A 25,328-nucleotide genomic window follows, 5' to 3' on the forward strand; every position below is an offset into this window, starting at 1 on the left:
GGGGCCTAGCCCAACTTTTGAAATTGCAAAAACACTAAATAAAATAAACACATTTAGCAAACTAAAAGTGACAACTGTTCTTTTTCCGTGTTCGATCCTGCTTTACATTTTAGAGGTGGCATAGGTAGAATATTTGACAGGATAATTTCACGAACTCACACTCGAGCCGAGCAAATCATAAAATAACGCAATTGCAACCTCCAACACCAAGATCCATAGCAGGAATATGGTGGTTGTGCAAAAGATGAAGATGGGTACGAGCTTTTGCTTGATCGAGACCATTCGAGCTTAACACATCACAGTCTAAAGCTACTATAACCACCAACACCAGATGATCCATAGCTAGAATAAGGTTGCCCGCTTAATGATGTTGAGTAAGAACTGCTACCTAACTGAGAGTAGGGATGTCGTAAACTGGATTCAAGCTTGCCATAGCTCCCCTGAAGTTGCTCTCTGTGACCACTGGTGAACTCCTGCATAACATAAAAAAATAATGTTGATATTCATCGCTAATTCATACTCCTTTTTTTAATCTTTAGTTAACAATGAGGCCATTTGTATAAATTAACTCTCTTATGTTACTGTTTTACTACTTCAACGCAATACTTAAACCAGATTGTTATCAAACATCACTATTCATTAACATCAACTTAGTTTCTAAGTCCCTAGTTGGTCCTTGAACTTGAGGGCGGAAGCACCTGAGTTTACGATGATGATCAGAGAAGGAAAACAACCAACAAAAAACCGAAGACTTTTCACCTGAATAAGTTGCTGGGCTACTTGAACTTGTGAAGAGGTGCCTTTTATCTCCACGGTGATTTCATCAGGCAATCCCCTACTCTCTTGCACAGTAAGAATGGCACCACTAGTGCGTCTAATGTAATCAATATTTGCTCCCTGAACTCCAATTATATCCTCTGCATAAGCAAGTGGTACTTGCATTGTCTGTGCAACCTGCCACAAGGAATCAACATGGCATATTTAGAGGATGAAATAGTGCAAGCAATAACATACAACTGCTAAATTCAATAAACAGAAGTAATATTCAAGGTACATGTCCAAACCTGAGTGACAATAGGTCCACCAGAATGTCCTATTGCTGAAGAGCGACTTCCAAGTCCATGATCTGCTCCATACACTGAAAGTCTGGACTGGTTCAAACGGGATTCTATCTGGCTTTCACGGTCGAGGAAGAGTGAATCCCGCTTTAGGGAAACAAAGTAATCGGAGCCTAGCGCCGTTTGTGGGGTAGAATGCAGTGATGTCTTCTCAGCCCAAGCTTCTACTTGTCTTTCCTGTGTCGCTAGAGCATTATTCTGCAAAAGGAGTAACATTCTCACTATAGTCTCATGATCACGTGAAACCACAAACCTACCAGGAACTTACACTCTTCTCAAATAAAGGAAGAACCGTGTGATCCACCAAAAACTTTCTCAGGTGGCCCACCACAGCTTCCAATCCTTTTAGCACTTTGACAGCTTCTCCTTGTAAATCAACAACCCTTTCATCGGAACTAGCATAAACAGGCGATTCATCTACAAATAATAAACAATATAGAATACCATGTCATTCATCACAAAGTGTGAATTTTCTGAAGTGGATTACGAAAAAAGAATCATAGAGCCAAGATAATACGACTGGGATATAGTTTTCCCAGTTGAGACATACGATCATTTCAGGGGGGGAGATTATTCCGTCTTTTTGACTCATTATGTCCATGACATCAACATTATGATTGATCAATTAAGGCTGTGTATGCCATACAAGTCTTTAAATCATTATGAGCTCATAAAATGGAGTGCAAGGAAAGAATGTTTCCTATCATGAAGCTTAAGTGACCCAAATTAATAGTTGTAGAATCAAAATGCATTGTGGATGCAACCCTTGAGATCAATCAGTTTAAAAAGATTGGGAAGCTTAATAAGAAAAATGATTAAAACAATATAAATATATGCAAAAAAATAAGTCATAATACCACTAGAAAGCACCCGGATGGTAGCACCAGTGCTTTCTTGAATAGACTTGATGACAGAGCCTTGCTTTCCTATTAAACTAATGGCCTGTGTTGATGCCACCAACAAACGAAACGAACAAAAGACAGCACCAGTAGAACCAAGGGCATTTCCATCACCATCATCCTCAAGTAGTCCATTGACACGTTTGAAGATTCTTATTATGGCATCCATAGCTGGAGGCACTGCTGCTTCTGGTTCTTCCTTCCCAGATATCAAAACCTGAAAAACATGAATACCATTCCATAGTCAGTTAGGTTGGCAAGATAAATTAAAACCAACAATGACAGTGGAGACGTTTCAATTATAGAACCTAGAATAATAAGAGGTTAAAAACTCTCTGAGAAAGATAGACCATTCAGAGTTCAGACTGGTCAAACTAGGAAATCACATTCATTCAACAAAATTCACAACAATGTCGAATTTTATTAAAATGGGTGAAACAAGTAGCAGATAGGGTGATATGTAATACCAATTATCAGGTGAAGCTTGGATTAAAGGCAAAAACAAGTAACCATGATTGCCATATTTGCTCACTGGTACAAAAGCAGCACCAAGAGAAACATTTCATTCTGCTTCTTCATCTGACGATTTTTTCTTGCCACAATATGCTACATCTACAAAATCACCGTGCTTTAATGACCAGCACAACATGACTAACTAAGAAGTTATAATGAGCATAGAAATAACAGGATGTCCTGTATAATCAACTGTCTTAGATGATAGAACTGGCAACACATGATTATCTTAAAATACAATGCACAATGCTTGAAACGTATAGAAAGGTATATTTCTATTAGCATGTTTTGCAGAAAAAGTATAACACAATTTCATTAAAATCAAAAGTTAAAAACAAGCTGTCAAAGTTCACCAGAGACGGAATAAAATATCAGGTCAACCAAGAATGGAAGTTAGTCAACCAGTTTGGAAAAAATTATTCAAAAAATATTGTCCTAAAACTACAGGAAATTTAAAGCACTTATTATATTTCTATCAGAAATAATATGAGGAATTTCTCATGCAATCATGGACAGATGACAGAAACCATGTTTTATTTTCTATGTTGATACGGAAAAATAAGAACTCCGCATTTCAAACTCAGATGGTGACGAGCCATCTATGAATAATAGTGAAATTAATATTTTTCCAGCTATTAATTCCTCGCATTGAACACCCTGTGTACCATGTCATGGATATTGCCATGTAGAGAGACCGTGAATAGCGTAACTTGCATATTTCATCAAACACTTTGTTAGTTATATCGCAGGAGTAATCCCTTTACAGAAAACCAAAAGTGAGTAATCCGTTCACGGAAAATCGAAAGTATCTTCAACATGTCATAAATGACAGGTGTAGTAGCTCCACTAAAAGACGCTCTTAAGCGGATATTTACAAAGCTACAAATTATTGCTCATGCCCCCTTCTCCTCAAGTTTGTCGTGTATTATTTGCATTCAAAACAATCAAAATAAGATTGAAAACAGTTGATAGCTTACATTATATGCACATTTGGGTCAAAGCAGCCTTAAAAAATTTCAGACTCGTAGCACGAAAACAATGGTTACAAGGAAACTAAATATATCAACTACCAAAAGCAGGGACAATATACCAATAATAATTTACAGATTTCTTTGAAACACTAAACATCCGAGAAAGAAATGAAATTATGCTCAAATTACTACAAGAAGCCGAACAACAAAGAAACCCATACCCCGTGGGTCAGAAAAGTCCCCAATATTACCGATTCACCAAACCGATACAGACAAAACCCCAACATGCGTAACTATGAATGCATTCACATTGATTTCAGCGTACGAGTACAAAGAGAAAGGTGAAAGGACATTACAATGCGATCGGGAGAGGTAGCAGGTCCGTCGAGAATACGAATTCTAGCACGCGTATCTTCAACGAGCTTCTTAATGATATCTCCCTTCCGCCCAATTATACCGCCCACCTTCAGCACTGGCACCACCACTCTAAACACCGAATAACCCGGCCATCCGGGCCACTTAGCCTTCAATTCAGCTAATTCCTTCTCCTTTTCATCCATCTCCGCAACTTCCACGGTATCCGCAACCTCAGTTGGCGCGTCTTCCTCGCCATCGAAGATTTCAGCTGCTTCTTCCAACGTAAGGTCCTCTGTGTTTTCGGATGTTTCTTCGGTAGCGGCGCCGTTGATTGCTGTCGATTGACTGGAAGCCATTCTGTGGCGATTAGGGTTTTGAGAGTGAATACTAGAAAAATTGGAAGTCGGAAATTGAGTTTTAATATTATGAAGCGGAATATGATTAACTGACGTGCAATATATTTATATTTATATAATAATAAAATTACGTTTTATAATAAAATATTATTTTGAGTATATTAAATTTCTGCATAAAGAATACTTTTTCATCAAATTTAAATTCTAAGTTTTTTTATTATATTTTAAAAATAAATGTAAATTTTTTAGAAAAATCTATTTTTAAATAAAACTCAAAGTAGTTATCCAAAAATCGTACTTAAAAAATGGTATAACATGTCATACACAACATATGATACTTGCACAAAATACATCAATTAAGTTACTAGTAATATAATCCGTCGTCAATTCAATATATAAAATCGTTTATTTTTTAATGACATAAGAACTCATACGCACTAGTCTTTGGTGCACACGAAGTAATATTCGGACTAACCGCTAACACGATACTTTGCAAACCCTGTTGGTTAAGTAAATTACATTAAACAAATTTTGTATGACATCTTTGCCCAAAAACGCTCATCTACCTCCGACTAACGTAATAATCTACAAACCATATTAATCAGATAAATACACCAGACAAGTAATATACGACCAGATCAGCCGATAAAATGTTAGAAACAAGAATACAACCCACAGCTATGGGCCTCTACCAACTTGAACATCTGTTTTGGCAAATTATAATCGTTTCTTACTTTTACTAATCGAACATCCAAAAATTTACTTTGCTTCTGCAATAAATAAATGACATTATTTATTTGGATCTCTATCGTTTCTTAAATAATGGCCTTTTAAATGCCCAAATTTAATGGGCCATTAAGGCAAAAACCATTGGAATCTAATATATAAATATTCCAAAATCAATGGCAAAAAAAGGAAAAAAAACGCAAGTTTCAATGTCTCAGAATATCAAATTTGATCTCATCTCCTCAATCCTTGACCAAAATACTTGAACTCCATATTTTATACAAAAATATACAAAATCACAGCATATATTTTTACAAAATATGGAGTACATATTTCATTTCCATGCATATTGATAAGAGCAAGTGGCCAAATAGCCACAAAGAATAACTCAATCAAATGAAAGCATCCATATCTAGTAGTACTTCGCTATCTTTAACACAACCAATTTTCAGAGGAATTACCAATCAACCAGAATAACTCTACTTAGTAAAAAATGAATCCGTCAACGTCTCGAAAACATCGGCTTCCCTCCATGAGACCAACAACCCCCTTGGAAAAACCTCCTCAATCAAAACGAGATTAAAATGAAGACAAAACTATACAAACGGTTAACTTTAGAAGAATTTGCCTTCTGGTGCTAAATGCAAAACCTGATATGCAAACATTGACAGTTAAACTGGTATAACGTCAATACTTGAGGCGTCGCATCTCAAAACAATGCCTTCAAGACTGGCTGGAAGAATGCATTTACTCCACTGACAACCAGTTGAAAAGGGTTCGGCCGGAGGAACAATCATCAAAACATTTTCATTCCGTTGCACGACTCCCATAACGCTTATTGTGCTACCTTCTTTGATGTATCTGTTATATATATTTATAAGGATAAGAGAACGAGTTTAGGCTAGGGATCGAGAGTCGAAGCTGACTTTTCTATCCTCAAACAATCTATGGGCCACTGGATGGTGTAGATGTTGCGTAGATCCCACTTACATCCAATCCAACATGGGTAAATGGATGTAGAGGTTATAATTGCACACGGTGTTCTGTCATGGATAATGGTAGAGCAGCACATAGAGAACTTAACCTCAAAATAATTCCAGGCATACAGAAAAATAAATAATCCTATGGGAAAAATTTTGGAGGCAGAGCCTCTATCAGGCGCTTTCCTGCTCTGCCACTGAACAGAGTCAGGCTTCTTATCACAGGCACTCAAAGACAACTTGAAACACAATACAGATTTCACCACTTCATTCTTGAAGAGATAATGTAGTGTCACTTCTGAATCACGTCTTCAAGAATTATATACATACATGAAATGTAAGAAGAAAAGACTTTAAAATCTCACCCTTCTTTGAGTCGCATTACACGGTCATCACTGGAAAGGTTTCTTGCTCCCAACCATCTGAGAAATTCAGGAGACTTGACCCCGTTTTTCGATGGATTGACATCGACCAAAACAGATTCATCTACATATGGAGTCACCTTTGCACCATAGCCAGTCTTAACTAGCGCCCTCAATCCAGATTGGTAGTCAGATATATAGAAATCAACCACGTGCCTCTGAAGTCAGTTAAACACTTATCGGTCACTCTGTCCCTTAGGTAGATTTAAACAGTTGCATGACAATAGACTCTCTCCCTCTCAGCCAAGAAAATTCTGAGGTCACTAATTTGGGATCACAGCTTTGCTTTATTAATGATAAATTGGCAAGCATTTGAAAACCAAGACATTGCACAATACACATAATTTGCTTCGTATACTGAATAAAGCAGAAAGCCCATCCCAGTAAATTTTAGAGCAGGCACAACAAACCATAATTACTTCAACCAAATTAGGTGAAACAAGTAAATTGATTAGAGGGAAGGCTGCAGCCAACAAATGAAAAATCCCAGAAAGTTTGAGAGAGAGAGAGATGTGTTGAATCAAACATTATATAAGAGGGTGGTGACAACATCGACGACTCAATAATTACAGGGCGGCGTAGCTCAACATGTGGCTTAACACCGGATGTTTCTTAGGGAGCCATTTCTGCTTTACCAAAAAGAAAACTAAGGCATGGTGATGAATTAAAATTCCTTTCTTACCTCTAATGATCGAAAGCCCCAGGTAAAGCGGCGATGCATGGGGTTGGCGGCTTTTGAGTCCCATCCCCGGTACTCATATAAACTTGTGGAAGTATAAACACATCTGGGAACTTTTTGGAATGATGATTCAAGAGGAATATTTCCACAGGTGACAACCTTCAAAATTTAACACATTGCTCGTTAGGAGTGTGGTGTAAGTGCAGGTTTGAAATCAACAAACACGATAAATGTCACATACCCCAGAAACCTTGACGAATTGGCCATTTTTTGCAGTTCTTAGTTCTGCATGTGGATAACTAGCTATATAATCAGTAACAGCTCTTCTTCCCCAACATGTGTTCCAGGCAAATATGGTGGCCACTGCTGCAAAGAGAATAACAACCACAGCAAGAAGGATGGGACTACGAACTGCTCCAAGGATGAAACCTCCAGCAATAAATCCCATCACAAAGAGAAGAATGATGGACCATAGAATTGGCTTCGGAAAGCTGTTGTGGATGGAATATTCATCAACCTGGTTAAGGTGGGTGACAGCCTGGTTATTTAAAACAGAAGCATGATGCAACTTCATCGAGCTCGTAAATTCCAAAGGACCAGATGACTTTCTAGGAGCCCCAGCTGAATTCAGGGGGCCCGATGTAATAGGTCCAGATGTGATGAGGCCTGTGGTTGGGAGAACCGGAGCAAGAGTACCTGAATTTTGACGAGATACGGCTGTTCCTCCACCCTGTGGACCAGATGATTTTTTTAATGGTTCCCCGTGTTTATTAAGTGGTCCAGAATTTGTCTTCTTCAACGAGGCAGACCCAGGAACCCCTCCAGAAGAAGAGACGGAAACACGATTAGCAGAATTTACTTGCCCGGAGTTAGAAGTAGAGCCACCAAATGAACCTGTCCTTGTAGGAGCATTATTTATAGGGCCAGATTTTCGGGATCTTGAGCTATCTATAGGGATGTCAAACATTTTTCCGAGTTCTCCAGACCTTTTGATATCACCTCCAGTGTAAGGCATGGCAACCGAACTCATTGAGGGAGTCCTTTCTTTTGGCTGCTCAGGCCGGCCTGATACATAGAGGCCATTGCTCAACTGATGTGAAGGAAATCGGGAGCCCATGACTCTTAGTGATCCACAGAAACCAGAGAACCAAATTTATTTAGGAAAATCAATGAAAAAAATCTTGAAAGATTAACATAGCAGATCCACCTCCAGCGTCATATCAAACCTAAAAGACAGTACAACAAGTGTCAATAAAAGCACACCTTCTCCCAGAATTGAAACATTAACAACTCTTATGAAACAACGCAGGAGTTGTGATATCACTAACCCTTGAACCTACACAACCTTTTCCAGGTATCCTGAAGGAGTGTTATTATTCACTAAAAACTATGCGCTGAACTTGGCATTTATCACAGAATTCAGAATAAACTAAGAAATCTCATAAATTATAATTGAGGATTCACGATGGTCTCAGCGCTGCAAAAAAATAAAATTCAAGAGATTGCCAGGTCGTAGTTAAAATGCATAAAATTAAAGCTGGTTCTGATAAAGTTAATTAGCACTTGGCAGAAACTCGTCACTAACAAATTTTACAACAAAACGAAAGAGACCCATATCCTTATTCTCCATCTGCACAACAATTTGGTGCACAATCTATTAAAGTATGACTCATCAGCCCAAAATCTACAATATATATCCCAGATCTGGAAATAAGTTAGCGGATGGCCATCATGGATACAGTGAACAAAATCAAATACAACATACTTCTTTCTTAAAGAAACCTGCACTTCAATTACCAGCAAAAGAATCGGACTTCACCAGACTTGATATACAACATCAATCAAGTTTCCCATTGTCGAGCATGGAACACAACCACAAGGATCCAAGAAGAATAACTGGGAGAAAAATTACCAAATAACTCGTGTACTAAGAAGTGGCGGATCAAAACCAAAGAAGACATTTATAAGTTTAGATTAAAAAAAAAGTTGGAAAGATCCATTTTCGGACAAGTAGAATCCCAAGAATCACGAAGATTCGCAACTAAAAGCAACAAAGCTATCAACTTGGAATCAAAAACCCATAATACAAACTAGGCATTCGAGGAAAAAAAAACCATTCACCCATTTTGATCAAAGAACCATAAAGAATACATAAAAAGTAGCTCCAGAAACCGAGAATAACGAACACATTGAGCGTATAATACCTGGAGCACCATGGAGACATGGAGAGGTTGGGGAAGTTGGTGGAGATGTGATAAGATAAATCAGCGAGATATCAGGCACACTGGGAGAAAAGTGTTGAAACTGAAAAAGCACCCTTCACTTTCTTGTTTATGTTATATTCTATCAACTTCTGCTGACATTTGCGACCTTTTATATTACTTGGAATATACATTTCAATATTTTCATTTTCATTTTCATTTTCATTTTCATTACAAACCCAAAAGCTCTAGAATATCTAATTGTTTTTTAATCTTCATAATGTTATTAGCACATCTTTAGATTTAAAAAAAAAAATTTGGAAAACCCACAACCACTATTCCTCGAGTTTGTATCGGGTAAAACTTCGAATTTTTACATGATATTATGCAAATCATATCAACCAAATAAACCTTACTTTACAATGTCTTTGATTTGGTTAAGATGTATTTGAATCTAATTTAGAAGAAAATGATTAGAAGTGATTTTGGAAAGCTGGGTATATCTTTTTATTTATTAAGATAAAGATAGATTGCATCTACGGATAAAAAAAGATTTTAGAAGACAGTAATACACTAAAACAAAAATAAGGCAATTTAACGGAGAGTCATTTTTAAAAAAATAAAAAAACAAACCCACAAATTCAATTATAAATCAGAAAGATGTAAAGAGGTAATTTTGAAAATCATTATGCTGTAACATTTATTAATAAAAAAAATTAAGTAATTTTTTTTAAAAAAAAAACCGTGAAACATGTTTTTACATATTTTTACTCACAATGTGTGCATGATTGGTTGCTTTGATTATGTTATAATAATTTGCTTGACAGCTCTTAGAACNTATTATATTTATATTCGCAGTAATGTCATTTTATATATCCGTTTACTCATCAGCGGCTTTTGTCACGTTTCTATTTAGACATAGTCGAATCTTACCATAATCAAACTTCTTGTTAGAAAGGAGTTAAATTGTGAGTAGGTCTCTTGTGAGACAGTCTCACGAATCTTTATCTATGAGACGAGTCAATCATACCGATATTCACATTAAAAAGTAATATTCTTAGCATAAAAAATAGTAATTTTTCATGGATGACACAAATAAGAGATCCGTTTCGCGAAATACGACTCGTAAGACCGTCTCACACACGTTTTTGCCTTAAATTGCATGATGATTTATATACATATAATTTATAAATGTGTGTGTATAATGCGTACGTAAAATTTTTTTATTCGTCCTATATGATTCGTAGTAATTGAATGAGTTGACGAAGAAATTGTTACAAACATAAGACATCATCTTAAATTTAAACTCAATATCGATATACTACAAGTCATCGACTCAAGTAACGTATTACATATTTTAGGAACTGAAAGAAGGAGATTCACAAATGATAATGAAAAATAAAATATAAACCATGCAATCTTTTTTTTATTTATTAAACCTAGAGCTAATAAAGGCTATGGAGATAGTAATGTAAGATTGTATGTGGTCGATTAATCAAACCTAGCACCGCAAATTAATCAATAATTGGTCGATTTCACAATAAATTAGTTTAATTATATAATATAATGTTTTTCTGAATGATTGTACACTATAATATTGTGATTTAATAGTTTCAGGCTATTAAAAATATTCTAATACAAGAATTAATTTTCCATCATAGTCCAATTACCTTATTTAACCAAACAACTCAAGAAATTATTAAAGTCCAATAATTAGTTAGAAATTTTTTTGGATTTCGGCCCACTTTTGACGGGCAGGAATTGACATTTCACCACCCTCGAGGGCCAAATAAAAAACTTTTTTTAATTTATAAATTCATAATAAGAATCTTGATTAATGAACGTGGCTTGATTTGTTATATGCAATGATTTGGTAAATGATTTTCAATTTCGAAATAAAAAATAAAATTAAAGATAAGAATTTTCAGTTGAATAGAATATTTGTTGCTGCAAACATAATACATCCGTTTTTCAATAGAAGTGAGTAGTATACTGGATTAAAGGCCATATTCCATTGTGAATAATGGTCTTCAAAACTTTTTCCCGAATTTATTCGTGATTTTCTTTACGAACAAAGTGTTGGAAGAAAGAAAGATGACGAAAGAATGTGTTTTAACAGTAGTTAATGGACATTATATTGGAGTTTTAAACAAGATGAAAGGGATGGTTCATCGTCCCGACGGATTGTTCTTCAAGAATTTAGTTATTGTAGAAAGACGGTTATATATGAATAACACGAAAGATGGTTATATAAATGAGATATTGCGGTTAATTGTTTTGTTATGTTTGGTAAAGGATTCAGATACCTACTCGAGTTGGAATAATGGAATTTCTTCTCCCAGCTTGGTTATGTGTACATCATAGTTGGTTTTGTCCAACATTTTTATTCCGAATCGGATTCAAATCAAAAATCCCTCTTGTGGGCAGATTTTGATATTGGTCATAAATTAGAAAGAGGGCTTTGCCATAAAGTTATAAACCTTCCCAAACATTAACTTCTGGGCTTCTTTCACATATGGTTTTTCAGTTATTGTTACTTATCAATAGCATAGGAACATAGTTTATTTGCTCTAAATTCAAAGTATCATATAAATACTGAGACGGTCTCACGGGGTGTATTTTATGAGACATGTCTCTTATTTAGGTTATCTATGAAAAAATATTACTTTTTATGCTAAGAGCATTACTTTTTATTGTGAATATCGATAGGGTTGACTCGTCACACAGATAAAGATTTGTGAGACCGTCTCACAAGAGACCTACTCACAGAAAAAATGCAGATAAATCAGCTAACTCGAGGAAAAAAAATGATGTCGAACATGAATTTTGGTAATCTAGGTAGTCATTGCGAACAATCAATTATTTCTCATAGCTTTTTATAGTCTGATGACATTAAAGTTTCCAAGCTCTGATCAAGCTAAATGTCTATAAAGAGCAATCGAGAGGATGTGAAATTCTAGAAGTATCAAGAAATTAGAAATTCAATGCTCAGAACACAGTGTTATTGAATGTTGGTTTGTCATAAACAAGTATGGAACCACGAGAAATCAAGGATTTAATATTTAGATTTTTTTAAAAGACCTGCTTAATTTGGAATTAAAAAATATAATATAATGATTACCCGACTTGGATGCTATATAACCAAAAAGAATAATTTTGAAACAAAATCTTCCATAAGATTGTCTCACAGGTCAATTTCGTGATACAGATCTTCTATTTGAGTCACATATAGGAAAAAAGTAATTTTTAGTCAAAAATATTATTTTATTGTAAATATGAGTAGGGTTGATGTGTGTCACGAAAAATTTGCGAGTCACTTGTGAATTTTGGTATCTATTTATGAATATATTTGAAATCTTCGAGTTCATAGACTTTAATAATAATATTTTTATCTTTTACTTTGGCAAAGTTTTATATGGTGTCCATCACATGAATTGATGTCCAATTTTTACCCTTTTGCCGGTGGATTCTTTTGATTCGATGGCCCACGTTAAAGTTCACGAGGCCTGATTTTTAGGAACGGAGATTGATCGAAATTTAGAATTTGCCTTGTATTCGTCGTGAGATTTTCTGTTGATGATTTTGACTCATTGTGGTACATTTCATTAAGCCATCATCCTCACATTTAAGGATTGAAAAATGGATGCTTTAATGAATCTGGAAATTACATTTAAGTGATGTCCGGTGTCATTAACTTAGTAGCACACTTTTTGACCAAGAAACTTTTCCATGGTCGGGAGGATTTAAAGTTTTCCAATATTTTCCGAAACAAGTTGTAAATTTAGAAACTATTAATATGCAAAAAAAATAAAAAATAAAAATTGTGAGAAGGATCTTCAATCCGATCAGACATATGAAAAACATTACAATTTATATCGTAAGTATTATTTTTCACTGCAAATTATCATTTTTTGTTATTTTTTTATAAAGAAGTATTGCGTAATATATACTGATTTACGTGAAAATATTATTTTTTATGTCAAATTTTTGGTATAGATCTGGTCGTCTCGTTTTACATATATAGATCTATGAAAATGTGACATATAAGACGAACTCTTACATATGAATGAAATCCTTCTCCTTAAAAAAACTATTTTTTGATACTATATGTTTAGTACCGCCTAATATTGATGTATGTCTAAGATCACAAAAACTATTGTGAGACGGTCTCACGGATCAATTTCGTAAGTCAAATCTCTTATTTGAGTCATCCATGAAAAATTATTACTTTTATGCTAAGTGTGTTATTTTCTATTGTGAATATCGGTAGGATTGACCCGTCTTACAGGTAAAAATTCGTGAGATCGTTTCACATGAGACTTAATCATCATCTAAGATATCCCGCTAAACAATTATTTAATTTAATATTTGTCTACTCAATTTAGACCCTTGTCTCCTTTTATTTAATCAACCGACAATTCTCTCGTATTTAATAATATTTTCCAAACCCGTTTTAAACATTTAATTTTATGGTATAATTATAGTCTTGATCATATATTATGTAATATAATTTAAATATAGAATATAATATTATATATAAAAAATGATTATGGATAATAATAGAATGAAATCAATAAGTATGTATTGTCTAACATAAAGTTTCCACGTAGGCTCCTTCATGTCTCGTCTTTAGGGAGCACTTGAAAGCAACATACAAGTTATAAGAATGTAACGTTATCCTTAAAGATATCGTTGTGAATCAACGGTGGAAATTTATTAATACACGTTAGATTAATATTTTTTCAATGGATTTTATATACGAGGAAAAATGTTTTCCTTTAAATGCATTTTTAAACATACAAAAACTTATATGAGACGGTCTAACGGATCGTATTTTGTGAGACGGATTTTTATTTGGGTCATCCATGAAAAAATATTATTTTTTATGCTAAGAGTATTACTTTTAATTGTGAATATCGGTAGGGTTGATCCGTCTCACAGATAAAAATCCGTGAGACCGTCTCACAAGAGACCTACTCTTTTAAATAAGGGTAACATGAAATTTTCGAGTTCGGAGTTATATGTGAGTGTTTTAATGTAATTTGTCGGGAATGATTTTCACAAATTCGATAGTTTTGAATATTTTTTAACAGATGAGAAATTGTACATATTTTTGTTTCTCTGTGGTTTTTTTATTTATCATTTTATGTTATGTAAATGGACAAGAATTAATTAGTTAATGAAATTCTTACAAGTTGAAATAATTGGTATGCATGTTGCCAAGTTCAACTAATCTTGGGGAAGTGGTCCTCTCAAAAAAATTTCTTTATCTGTTTTTTTTTTAAAAAAGTATGCAGATGAAAATTCGATTTTTAAAAAAAAAAAATAAACACGACTAAATTTTATCCAAAAACGAGTCTAATTTAATACGAAGTTTTTTGTATAATAATAAATATACAATTTATTTAAGAATTTTTTAGGAATTTCTCATCCACTTTATTCGTAGAAAAAGCGTTATTGCACTCTCAGATGTCATGCATGAGAATTGCGACAACTCCGGTGGGATCCAAGCCTCACATGCCCTGAGAAAACGAAACCCTGCAGTCTCTGTCTTCTAACAATATATTCAAATACTTTATGAGGAAAAAACAAATACTGTCCCCATACTCTTGTCATATTTTATATAAAATAAATTATATATATGTTATGAAATAAATTTTAAAAAATTATTTAACATATATATTATTTACTAATGTGTGTAGACCTTGATATAAATACAGTAATGAAAATATGATATAAATTTATACTTGTAAATTCTTTATGTATCAATAAAGTGACAATTTCCTCCCGTGATTCTAATTCTTATAACGATCTAACCACGTAAATTTCTTGTGCATTTTGTTGTGTATTCTTGTTCCTGCAATTGCTTGATTTTGTAATTGTTCATGTAAAGTTCTTGTCCTGGAATGAGTTGAAGTAATTCTTGACAAAGTCTAGAATTTTACTTTTTTGTAACAAAAATTATATTTAAATTATTTATATATATTAGTTTTGATATCCTGCACACCTATGTGAGCACCGATGAGGTGTCACTCACCCATTGAATGCGCAATTTTTCTATATTTCATCACATTCAATAGTTGAGTGACACCTCATCGGTGCTCACATAGGTGTGCAAGATATCAAAACTATTATATATATATAATAGTATGACCCACCAAAGGGCAAAAAGGGTATGGAAGGGTGCAAATAAAGCATCGTTCTTGATAAAAATAGTTCAATGGTGTGATGGGACCTCTGGCCTTCATCTTCGGTCCTTTCTGGTCTCCGCCTATTAAATCCATTTCACCCAACTTATTCAACCCTAATTACTCCACTCTCTCGCTCACTCATTCATTCCTTCACATTTCACTATTTCACACCAGAAAAAGAAAAAAATATTGTACCCATTTCAGTTCTTTCTAGTTCTGCTAAAAAAAATATTGACTCGAGTGAGCTGATGGGGTGTTGCATTTTCTTGATGTTCATGTCTTTTTTGTGGGAAATATAGATTTTTTTTGTGGGAATGCTGATTGGTGAAAAATGGGAGTGATAATGCAGTAGTTTGTGCAGCATTTTAGAGTTTTGTTCTTTTCTTGGATCAAGGTGAGTAAAGATCTCACCTTTTTCATCTCTCCGTTTTCCTTGGTGGGATTTGTGTTGTTTTTGTACTGGACTGGTTGTTTTGATTCTCTGCTTGTTCTTACCTCATTCTTTTCATATATTTGTACAGGGTGTTATTGTAATTAGTCAATTTGTAGGTGATTAGTCACATGGAGAAAATGTGAGTGAGAGAAAGAAGATCAAAAGCAATAAAAGGAGAAAGCGAGGTATAGAGCTCAAGTTTTCTGCTCACTTATTTGCTTATCCGCTGCCTACCTGTCTGGAAATTTTGTCTTCTTTAATTTATAAAATGTGAAATCTCATTGGTCTAACCATATATGCACGCTCAAACACCACCGTGAGATGCATAGATCGTGTTCTTGATTCAATAATTTAGTAAATACACCCTTGGGTGCTTCTTCTTTAGGCGCTTTCTACTTGCAAGTATAAAGTTTTCCTTTTGAAAATTATTCCATTTTTTCGTGCATGACACATTGTATTCTCTTATAACTTCATTTTGACATCTAGTTTCATATGTATTGATTTTTGTTTGAATGGATTTGGTTCTGCCAGGTTGGGTGGAGTTGGAACAGAATTGGATTGGACGTTTAACATGGAGTTGAATGGTTCTTTTATCGTCTTAATATTATTTAGTGTTATGATTTTCGGGAGGGCAGAAATCTACATCGTGACAATGGAAGGAGAACCCATAATAAGCTATAGAGGTGGTATTGATGGGTTTGAAGGCACTGCGGTGGAATCTGATTCTGATAAAAAAATTGATGTCACAAGGTACTCTTAGAATATCTAGAGTAAAAGTTCATATCATTGTGCTGCCTTTTGTCGAAGCAGAAACAATTTTTTGATCTGATGTTTATATCAGTTCATTGTGTGGGACCATCTTATTACTTTTGATAGGTGATTGGACGGTTTTGTTTCGTATTACATAAGTTTGTGACTAAATTTTATATTGCTTCTTGTCTGTTTGCTTGATGTCTCCGTGAAGGATTGGCAGGAAGCTAGTTTTCTGACTGAGAGATATCAGGGACACTGTCTGGGTCTTAGTGTGCTTTGCTTACTCCAGTTATGAGGAAGTTGTTCGATCACACTTTCTCTGATAAATCATAAACATTACTTATTACATATTACAGAAAATAAAATAGACTCAAACTAAAGGAATATTTAAATACAGAAAATAAATAGACTCAAACTAAAGGAATATTTAAATACAGAAAATAAATAGACTCAAACAAAAGGAATATGTAAATGACTGGCGATTGAACTTATGTCGTATTTCATCACCAATGCCCAATGCTTCTTGGGATTTTACTACATTTCTCTTTTTGAAAGAAGATCGATTGAAATACTGAATGTTGAATACTTGTTACCTCTATATTTTTGGTTCCCTTCCAGTGAATCGGTCACGTCCTACGCCCACCATCTAGAGAAAAGACATGATATGCTTCTTGACTTGTTGTTTGACCAAGGCACCTTCAAGAAACTCTATAGCTACCGCCATCTGATCAATGGTTTTGCAGTTCACATTTCTCCCGAACAGGTGACATTCTTTGCTTGTACTTTTTCCTTTCTTTATGTATTTCATTTTTTCGTTGAGTTGATCAATGTTCAATCCTCTTTTACTCATATTCCTCATACATTTAAACATATTACTAGGCAGAAATACTTAGACAAGCACCTGGCGTGATGTCTGTGGATAGAGATTGGAAAGTGAGGAAGCTCACAACCCACACCCCACAATTTTTGGGGCTTCCAACTGGAGTGTGGCCTACTGGTGGCGGCTTTGACCGAGCTGGGGAGGATATTGTTATAGGCTTCGTGGATTCGGGAATTTATCCTCTTCATCCAAGCTTTGCAACCCATTACACCGAGCCTTATGGACCTGTTCCCAAGTATAGAGGTAAGTGTGAAGTTGACCCTGAAACAAAAATGGACTTTTGTAATGGAAAGATTGTTGGAGCTCAACATTTTGCTGAAGCAGCAAAAGTAGCTGGTGCATTTAATCCAGATATTGATTATGATTCTCCCTATGATGGTGATGGACATGGAAGGTCTGAGTTATCATTCTTTGTTGTCAAATTCATCGAGATTGGCGAATCTTATATATTTATGAAGTTGTTCAAGTTATTATTCTTTTTCCCTCAATCACCCTTGTTCTTACTGTGGTTTGGGTGGACCTGTTTGGAGAAGACTTGCAAATTAGTTGAATTACTATCTCTCAGTCTCATGGTATTTTAGCTGCCTAGCAGATAGTTAAATTTTTAATTATTCTACCAGGTTGTGAATTGTTAATCTCATGTTTGGGGTAATCTCTTTGATTAATATGATCCAAAAGGTTTATTGAACCCAAAAGGTATGGTTAGGGGTGTAAATGAACTGATTCGAGCCAACTATGAAGCAAATTTTAAGGTTCGAATTTGGCTCAAAGTAGTTATATTCAAGCTCGTGTTCGGTATGAATCTCGAAAATGTTAATATTTTGGATTGAATTCGGTTCGAATTCGAACATGTTCGCAAGCTACTCAAAAATAAAAGTTTGAAATATATTTATTTAATATATTATTATTATTATTATTATTATATATTAATAAATATTAAAGTTCGCTAGCAGCTTGCGAACTATCGTACATAACAATTTGGGCTCAATTTGGCTCGGAAATAGTTCTAACATGTTCGAGTTCGGCTCGGATTCGACAATTTTGAATACGCATCAAAGATTTTTCAAGCCGCGAGCGGTTTGCGAACTATCAGACAGAACAATTTGGGCTCAAGTTCGACTCGGAAAAAAGTTCGAACATGTTTGAATTCGGCTAGGGTTCGATAATTTTGAATATGCATCAAGGATTTTACGAGCCGTGTTAACGAATAGAACCGGCTCGAAAAGCTCGTGAGTCGTGAGCCGGTTCTATTCGTTAACACCCCTAGTGCCGATTCATAATATGTATATAGAAATTATCTTGCCTTAAAAAACATTGAAGGGTTGGATTTGGATAAACTGTGTAGTTCTTTCCTCTGGGAGCCCTTTGATCTAGAAGTTATTTGCTTGTAGAAGTTAACTGGTGAAGCTCCATGGCACAAAAATTGTATCAGGGGCTCAATTGATTCACCAAAAGGAACAGGCCTTGAAAGCTGCTTTTCCAAAATTAAATATTATAACTTGTATTTGCTGTTTTGCCCAGTTCTAAGCTAGCTCTCTACTGTATAAAGTCCCTTTTCGTTTTTTTATTTCTTCGCTCATAGAGTCACTAATTGAACTCTATGTTCCCTGTTTTTTTCACCCTTGTTGTTTTGTCATTTGAATATGATATTTTGTCGATGCCAATGGTGTATAGTATGTAAATGTTTACGTGCAGACATAGGCTTTGTACCCAACATCTAAAATGATTGCATAATAGCGTACATGTGTGTTTGTTTCTAGTTGTTAATTTTCCTCTCAGAGAAAATGAAATTGGATAATGATTGTTTGCTTCCTAGTTAGTCTGGATTATTCTTATATTTTAATTTGAATTTGTAGATGTATTTTAATGGAAATACTTGGAAGTTGATTTAAATTTTTTTTCCCAGTCATACAGCTGCTATCGCAGCTGGAAATAATGGGATTCCTGTGAGGATGCATGGATTCGAATTCGGAAAGGCAAGTGGAATGGCACCACGTGCAAGGTTAGGTTCTGATGGTATTTAGCTGCACTTTTGGGATATAAACCTGTCATTATTCTCCTCAATCAAAATGTGTGATCCTGCAGTTTACATTATTTCACTTGTGTAGAATTGCTGTATACAAGGCGCTGTACAGAATATTTGGTGGATTTGTAGCCGATGTGGTTGCTGCCATCGATCAGGTAGTCCAAATATTTGTCAGAACTCAGGATGTGTAAATATCTGACGGATTTAAAAAACGATGAAAGAATCATATGAGGGATGCTTGTGTTGTATATTTACAATTGATTCAGCATTCTGACACGATGTCCATTTTGACAGGCAGTTCATGATGGTGTGGATATTCTGAATCTCTCAGTTGGCCCCAACAGCCCTCCAACTACCACAAAAACTACTTTCTTAAATCCTTTTGATGCCACCCTTCTTTCAGCTGTGAAAGCTGGAGTTTTTGTCGTACAAGCTGCTGGAAATGGCGGCCCCTTTCCCAAAACCTTGCTGTCTTACAGCCCATGGATAGCAACTGTAGCTGCTGCAATTGATGATCGAAGATACAAAAACCATCTTACTTTGGGGAATGGGAAAATCTTGGCTGGAATTTGCTTGTCCCGTAAGTTCATACAACTCAGTGTTTTACTTTTCATTTAAAGTCTACAGAACAAGCTTTCAATTTTCAGCCTAATGAGGTGAATAAGAAGCAGCAGGAAATAGGAAGGAGAAACAAAGTGAAAATATAAGCAACTTTGAAATTGCAACTTCAATCCGGCTTGCAACTTCTCCGGTTGAATAGACAATTTTGTCCCTCATTTTCTGCATTTCAAACATTTACAAAAATCTTACTCAAGAGTAAATGGCCTTCATCTATTTTCTATCACGAAGAATTATGGCTCATTCATCTAATGTTACTTTTGCATGAAATAATCCTAGAATTTAACTCGATGTTGACCATCGTACTATCTATCGTTCATTGATTTAAGTGTCCTTCAAGTGATTATTGCCAGTTTCTTTCAATTTATTGTTTTTTTTTATGTTCTTACTCCCCTGCCTGCTCTTTCAGCTGCAACACCGGCAAATAGGACATTTAGCTTGGTTGCTGCTAATGATGTGATGCTAGATTCATCAGTCGTGAAGTATAGTCCTTCGGATTGCCAGCGCCCTGAACTACTGAACAGAAATTTAGTGCAGGGGAAGATTCTTCTCTGTGGATATTCTTTTAACTTTGTTGTTGGTACTGCTTCAATCAAGAGAGTCTCCGAGACAGCTAAGAGTCTTGGAGCAGTTGGATTTGTGCTAGCAGTTGAAAATGCCTCTCCTGGGACAAAATTTGATCCTGTTCCACTTGGGCTCCCTGGGATCCTCATTACCGATATTAGCAAGTCAATGGTAACTATTACTAATTCTCATCTTCTCAGTTATTGACGCCATTGGCTAAGCTTTCGGAAAGCAAAAGCCTTCTTTTCTGCTTGATTTTGAATTCGATGACATTATTGACTTTGCCGACAAAATTATTGTCTACTTCACTTCAAATTGACTTTGCTTCCGGTTCTCGTTCGCGACGATCATTCTTGGACGGTCACATCTTATAGGTGCTCATAGACTACTATAATGCCTCCACGCCGAGAGATTGGACAGGGCGAGTAACAAGCTTCAAGGCAGTAGGAAGCATTGGAGAAGGGCAGGAGCCTATCCTCCACAAATCCGCCCCACAAGTAGCATTATTCTCTGCTCGAGGACCCAACATCAAAGATTACAGTTTTCAAGATGCAGATCTCCTAAAACCAGATATTCTAGCTCCCGGATCTCTAATTTGGGCCGCTTGGGCACCAAATGGAACAGATGAGCCGAATTACACCAGTAAAGTTTTTAGGATACTATGTTACATATTTTACCTTAATCTACCAAAATCAAATATACTTTTTGAGTTCTAACACATGTTTCTTCATTTAAGCAGATGAAGGATTTGCAATGATATCCGGAACGAGCATGGCTGCCCCTCATATAGCCGGAATTGCTGCTCTTTTGAAGCAGAACCACCCTCACTGGAGTCCTGCTGCCATAAAATCAGCCTTGATGACTACGGCGACAACCATCGACAGAGCGGAGAGACCCTTGCAAGCCCTACAATATTCAGGATCGGAAACTATATCTTTTGTTCCCGCAACTCCTTTTGATTGTGGAAGTGGCCATGTCAATCCCCGAGCCGCTTTAAATCCTGGGCTGATCTTTGATGCAGGTAATCAACGTATTTCCTCTTCACCCATTTTATCAATCAAAAGAGTTCAGGTGGTTGAACTCTCTCTTTCTAGTTAAGCTCTCATTTGTTGAACGGAAGTCGAGCTTCATTTTTAACCGTGTCTTTGACAGTGCCTAGCTATGTTCAACCAAAGGTTGCAGCAGTGTGTTTGCTGATGATCTTGTTTTTAAATATTATGTCCATTGTATTAAAAAGGCTGTCATTTTTAAAAGTTCTACTCACCTAGATTTCGAATCAGGATACGAGGACTACTTGGGCTTCTTATGCACCACACCTGGTATCGACAAGCATGAGATAAGCAGCTACACGAATGCCCCCTGCAACTACACTCTCAGCCATCCATCAAATCTCAACACACCCTCAATCATGATATCCCATCTGGTGGGAACTCAAACTGTTACACGTACCGTTACAAATGTCGCTGGGGAAGAAACATACGTGATCACAGCAAGAATGGCTCCAGCAGTGGCCATCGAAACGTGGCCTCCAGCAATGACTCTTAGACCTGGTACTTCCCGGAAATTCTCTGTTACTCTTTCAGTTCGATCAGTAATGGGAACATACAGCTTTGGCGAGGTTTGGCTCAAAGGGAGCAGAGGCCATAAAGTCAGAATCCCAGTTGTGGCAATGGGGTTCTACCGATAGATTTTTGTTTTGGGCCCAAGTGATTTGTAAAGTACCAGAAGATTATGTGGGGAGAGATGATCATCAGAATGAGGGGGGGAGTCTGGTTTCTTCTCATTTTATAAGTTTTGTTTTCAGTTATGTAATAAAACTATGGTAGAATGCCCTGTATTTCAATAATATATAATGTAACATATAGTTATTATGTGGTTTAGGAAAATCTAATGATATTTTCTCTCTTTGTTCTGAATATAATATTCAATTTCTAAGATTATAAGATTATTGAATAATAAATAAACCTTGTTTATTTTCCTGAGACAACTAAATTATTTATAGGCTTTCAGACACTGCTATAATTTTTGTGGTTGTTATGGTTACTATCACAACCATAATCATAGTTCGAATGAACTTAAGATGCTCTGGGGAGATAAATTTGAGATCAATGAATTTCAATTATGATTTTATCATTGAGTAAATTGTCTTTAAGTTTTCAAACCCAAACCTGAATTATAGCATTTTGCATTCTCTGATCCATAGAAAAATGTTGCACTATCTAGGTTAACATCTTTTTGGATTACCAACTGAACTACACTGATAAGTAAGAATTGATTTGCTGAGCTTACAGCATAAGGGTACTTAACTGAACTGCCAAGCTGACCATCAACTGATGTGAAGATATTTTTTGAGTGTAACAATCATTTATCTTTTGACTTTATTCATATTTGATCAGTGATCACAGACAACAAAATAAAGTATTCGATGATTGTCTTATTTAGTTAGTATCTAAGGAATTTAAATGCCCAATACCATATTTCAGAGGACGACAAGGACACGTATCATTTTCTGCAAAATTGTCAGACATCAGGTACGATAGTGAGTATCGTCTATATTGATGAACGTTGGATAATCATCTATAAAAAGAGATTACATAGAAAATATTTTAAAAAACAACTGCTACTCTAAATCTTACATACCTTTAAACATTCTCTGAATCATCAGCGTTTTTAAAAAATTTTATTTCAAATTATTTGCACACGTTGAAAAGTTCTATTAGATCATTTAATGATCATTTAATGCACAATTTTATTCTCACTTATCTTTTTTTTTTACATGAGTTATATTGTACAATGACAATCGACGTAACTTTCAGAAAAGTAGTGTTTCTAAACAAATTAAGTTGTTGAATTATTTCAAGGAGTTTCAGTTTAATATGGTTGTTAAACCGAGCTGAAGTGAGTATAAGAATTATACTAATCAAATCTTTTAGCGGAGTCCTTCTGGAAACAGAAAAATGAGAAACGTAGAATATTTGTTTTCGATCTTACAAAAAAAAAAATTCGTCTCTATTTACTTTCAATCATCTGTATTTATCTAATATGATCTTATCTGAGTTTATTTATTCACTTTATATATTGAATTGTTTCCACACTTATCTATTAGTTGTTTTACTACTTAATTTGATTGAAAAACTTATTCGAGCCGCTCACATGACTTAACTTAATAAAATTGGATCTCCGTATCAGATGCATTATAAACCATCAACAACAATACTTCAATTTGCGGGTATTTTTTTTTTTGTTGGGAAATACTAAATACTAACATACGATAAATACAAATATGTCGGTATTGTTTTCTGTTTTGTTGTTTTTATCAATCACATTTTACTAAAATCACTATTGTTAGGAGGTGTGTTAGCATAGTTTTTGGATGATGACAAATGGTTTAATAGACAAATTAGACAAGGTCTATCACTCAATCTACCTGCCGTCTAGATCCTTGCAACTGTTTTCACGGACTTTATTTCTAATTTTTTCTTGTTAGTTACATATTAAAATTTTAATATTATATAAATTATATGGTATTATTATTTCACTGATCCATATTTACCAACATTATTTTTACACTAGTGAAATCAATACATACACATTTGCATACGTATATTTTCATAAATATTTACACCAGAATTTATTTATTTTAATTTTAAAAAGTAACAGCAAAATGAGAAAATTATATATACTAATAATAATTTGTTAATATTATTTTCAAACATTTAAAAAATAAGTAAGTCTCTTGTGAGACGGTCTTACGAATCTTTATCTGTGAGACGAGTCAAGCCTACCGATATTTACAATAAAAATTAATACTCTTAGCATAAAAAATAATAATTTTTCATGGATGACTCAAATAAGATATTCGTCTCACAAAATACGACCTGTAAGACCGTCTCACACAAGTTTTTGTCTTAAAAAATACCCATCTTCTAAATAAACAGAGCTAGGATTTACTTTATTTTTCAAAATTAGAAGCAAAAAAAAAATCATTTATTAAAAAAAGAAATATCATAATCATCCCAATGCATGTAACTTCAAATGGAAGGGTTTTTTCCACTAAAAATACTTTAACAAAGCCTTTTAATTAATCCGTTGATCATTTCATTTCCCCACATATACACCACGAAATAACGTGCAAATCCTCGCCGATCTCTCGCTTCCTCCGTCGCTCAGCTCCAACTTCTCGCAGCCTCCTCCAATGGTACGTACCTCTCCATCTCTCTAATTTGCATATATAAATTTAAATACTTCTTGCACAATCTTATATCGATCATCTGCAAGCTAGCTCCTTAATGTTCAGAATACAATCTTTAGTTTCTCAAAATTACTCAACTGTTTATACTTGGTTTTCCCGGCGAGTCCGGGCAGTTTTCCGGCGTCCGATCTACGGCGTAGAGAGGAATATCTGACGTACACTACTCACACATTTTATAACTCGATAAAAAAAAGATTGAAGAAATTTGTGCATGTTGACATAATTGTTGAGAAAGTCAATGTATTCCTTGCACTTGGAATTTTTGCGTAATTTATTTTCCGTAAAATGCTTTTCATAGCCCTTAGCTTAAATTGTACACTTATCATTTATGGAACTCAAAAAATGGATAATAATAATAATAATATATAATTCTTATAAAACCATATATA

At 34.9% G+C, this 25,328-nt stretch overlaps 4 protein-coding genes across 8 annotated transcripts in view; 2 read left to right on the forward strand and 2 right to left on the reverse strand.

The window, feature by feature from the left end:
- Window positions 1–23: 23 nt before the first annotated feature.
- On the reverse strand, window positions 24–4,286 carry LOC140961221 (RNA-binding KH domain-containing protein PEPPER-like). The gene is made up of 6 exons (XM_073419605.1): window positions 3,858–4,286; window positions 1,976–2,234; window positions 1,387–1,535; window positions 1,065–1,316; window positions 760–954; window positions 24–473 (listed from the first exon to the last, which is right to left on the reverse strand). The coding sequence occupies exons 1-6, from the start codon at window positions 4,212–4,214 to the stop codon at window positions 297–299; spliced, it is 1,389 nt and encodes a 462-aa protein (XP_073275706.1). The 5' UTR covers window positions 4,215–4,286; the 3' UTR covers window positions 24–296.
- Window positions 4,287–5,311: 1,025 nt separating this feature from the next.
- On the reverse strand, window positions 5,312–9,366 carry LOC140961220 (uncharacterized membrane protein At1g16860-like). 3 transcript variants are annotated; one of them, XM_073419602.1, is made up of 6 exons: window positions 9,226–9,363; window positions 8,819–8,917; window positions 7,263–8,247; window positions 7,025–7,180; window positions 6,286–6,500; window positions 5,312–5,801 (listed from the first exon to the last, which is right to left on the reverse strand). In XM_073419602.1, the coding sequence occupies exons 3-6, from the start codon at window positions 8,136–8,138 to the stop codon at window positions 5,612–5,614; spliced, it is 1,437 nt and encodes a 478-aa protein (XP_073275703.1). In that variant the 5' UTR covers window positions 8,139–8,247; window positions 8,819–8,917; window positions 9,226–9,363; the 3' UTR covers window positions 5,312–5,611. The 3 variants fall into 3 exon arrangements, with proteins under 3 accessions (XP_073275703.1, XP_073275704.1, XP_073275705.1); XM_073419603.1 differs by having other exon boundaries at window positions 8,787–8,917; XM_073419604.1 differs by lacking the exon at window positions 8,819–8,917 and having other exon boundaries at window positions 9,226–9,366.
- Window positions 9,367–15,446: 6,080 nt separating this feature from the next.
- LOC140961260 (subtilisin-like protease SBT2.5) lies at window positions 15,447–22,598 on the forward strand. 3 transcript variants are annotated; one of them, XR_012172323.1, is made up of 13 exons: window positions 15,447–15,807; window positions 15,935–16,031; window positions 16,378–16,596; window positions 17,218–17,362; window positions 17,479–17,873; window positions 19,386–19,481; window positions 19,588–19,660; window positions 19,800–20,085; window positions 20,533–20,858; window positions 21,062–21,329; window positions 21,427–21,708; window positions 21,968–22,454; window positions 22,492–22,598. XR_012172323.1 is itself a non-coding variant. In XM_073419670.1 (12 exons), the coding sequence occupies exons 3-12, from the start codon at window positions 16,418–16,420 to the stop codon at window positions 22,372–22,374; spliced, it is 2,457 nt and encodes an 818-aa protein (XP_073275771.1). In that variant the 5' UTR covers window positions 15,447–15,807; window positions 15,935–16,031; window positions 16,378–16,417; the 3' UTR covers window positions 22,375–22,598. The 3 variants fall into 3 exon arrangements, 2 of the variants coding, with proteins under 2 accessions (XP_073275771.1, XP_073275772.1); XM_073419670.1 differs by having other exon boundaries at window positions 21,968–22,598; XM_073419671.1 differs by lacking the exons at window positions 15,447–15,807; window positions 15,935–16,031 and adding an exon at window positions 16,087–16,248 and having other exon boundaries at window positions 21,968–22,598.
- A 2,151-nt stretch (window positions 22,599–24,749) lies between these two features.
- LOC140961362 (oxysterol-binding protein-related protein 4C-like) overlaps window positions 24,750–25,328 on the forward strand; it is a 9,557-nt gene continuing 8,978 nt past the window's right edge. Inside the window, exon 1 of the mRNA XM_073419839.1 lies at window positions 24,750–24,885. Coding sequence (XP_073275940.1) covers window positions 24,883–24,885 — 3 coding nt within the window. The 5' untranslated portion in view covers window positions 24,750–24,882. The remainder of the gene's footprint in view (window positions 24,886–25,328) is intronic.

The sequence above is a fragment of the Primulina huaijiensis genome, chromosome 16 (assembly GCF_012295235.1).
Source record: "Primulina huaijiensis isolate GDHJ02 chromosome 16, ASM1229523v2, whole genome shotgun sequence".
Taxonomy (NCBI): domain Eukaryota; kingdom Viridiplantae; phylum Streptophyta; class Magnoliopsida; order Lamiales; family Gesneriaceae; genus Primulina; species Primulina huaijiensis.

What these genes read in the sequence shown, in the direction of transcription:
- LOC140961260 (XM_073419670.1), top strand. Translation starts at nt 16,418, where the DNA reads ATGGAGTTGAATGGTTCTTTTATCGTCTTAATATTATTTAGTGTTATG. An exon ending in GATGGTGATGGACATGGAAG is followed by an intron (nt 17,874 to 19,385) that starts GTCTGAGTTATC and finishes TTTTTTTCCCAG; the next exon opens with TCATACAGCTGCTATCGCAG. An exon ending in GGCTGGAATTTGCTTGTCCC is followed by an intron (nt 20,086 to 20,532) that starts GTAAGTTCATAC and finishes CTGCTCTTTCAG; the next exon opens with CTGCAACACCGGCAAATAGG.
- LOC140961221 (XM_073419605.1), bottom strand. Translation starts at nt 4,214, where the DNA reads ATGGCTTCCAGTCAATCGACAGCAATCAACGGCGCCGCTACCGAAGAA. An exon ending in TTCCTTTATTTGAGAAGAGT is followed by an intron (nt 1,317 to 1,386) that starts GTAAGTTCCTGG and finishes CTCCTTTTGCAG; the next exon opens with AATAATGCTCTAGCGACACA. An exon ending in TAGCCCAGCAACTTATTCAG is followed by an intron (nt 474 to 759) that starts GTGAAAAGTCTT and finishes TATGTTATGCAG; the next exon opens with GAGTTCACCAGTGGTCACAG.
- LOC140961220 (XM_073419604.1), bottom strand. Translation starts at nt 8,138, where the DNA reads ATGGGCTCCCGATTTCCTTCACATCAGTTGAGCAATGGCCTCTATGTA. An exon ending in GGGGCTTTCGATCATTAGAG is followed by an intron (nt 6,501 to 7,024) that starts GTAAGAAAGGAA and finishes AACTGACTTCAG; the next exon opens with AGGCACGTGGTTGATTTCTA. An exon ending in GTAATGCGACTCAAAGAAGG is followed by an intron (nt 5,802 to 6,285) that starts GTGAGATTTTAA and finishes TATATATAACAG; the next exon opens with ATACATCAAAGAAGGTAGCA.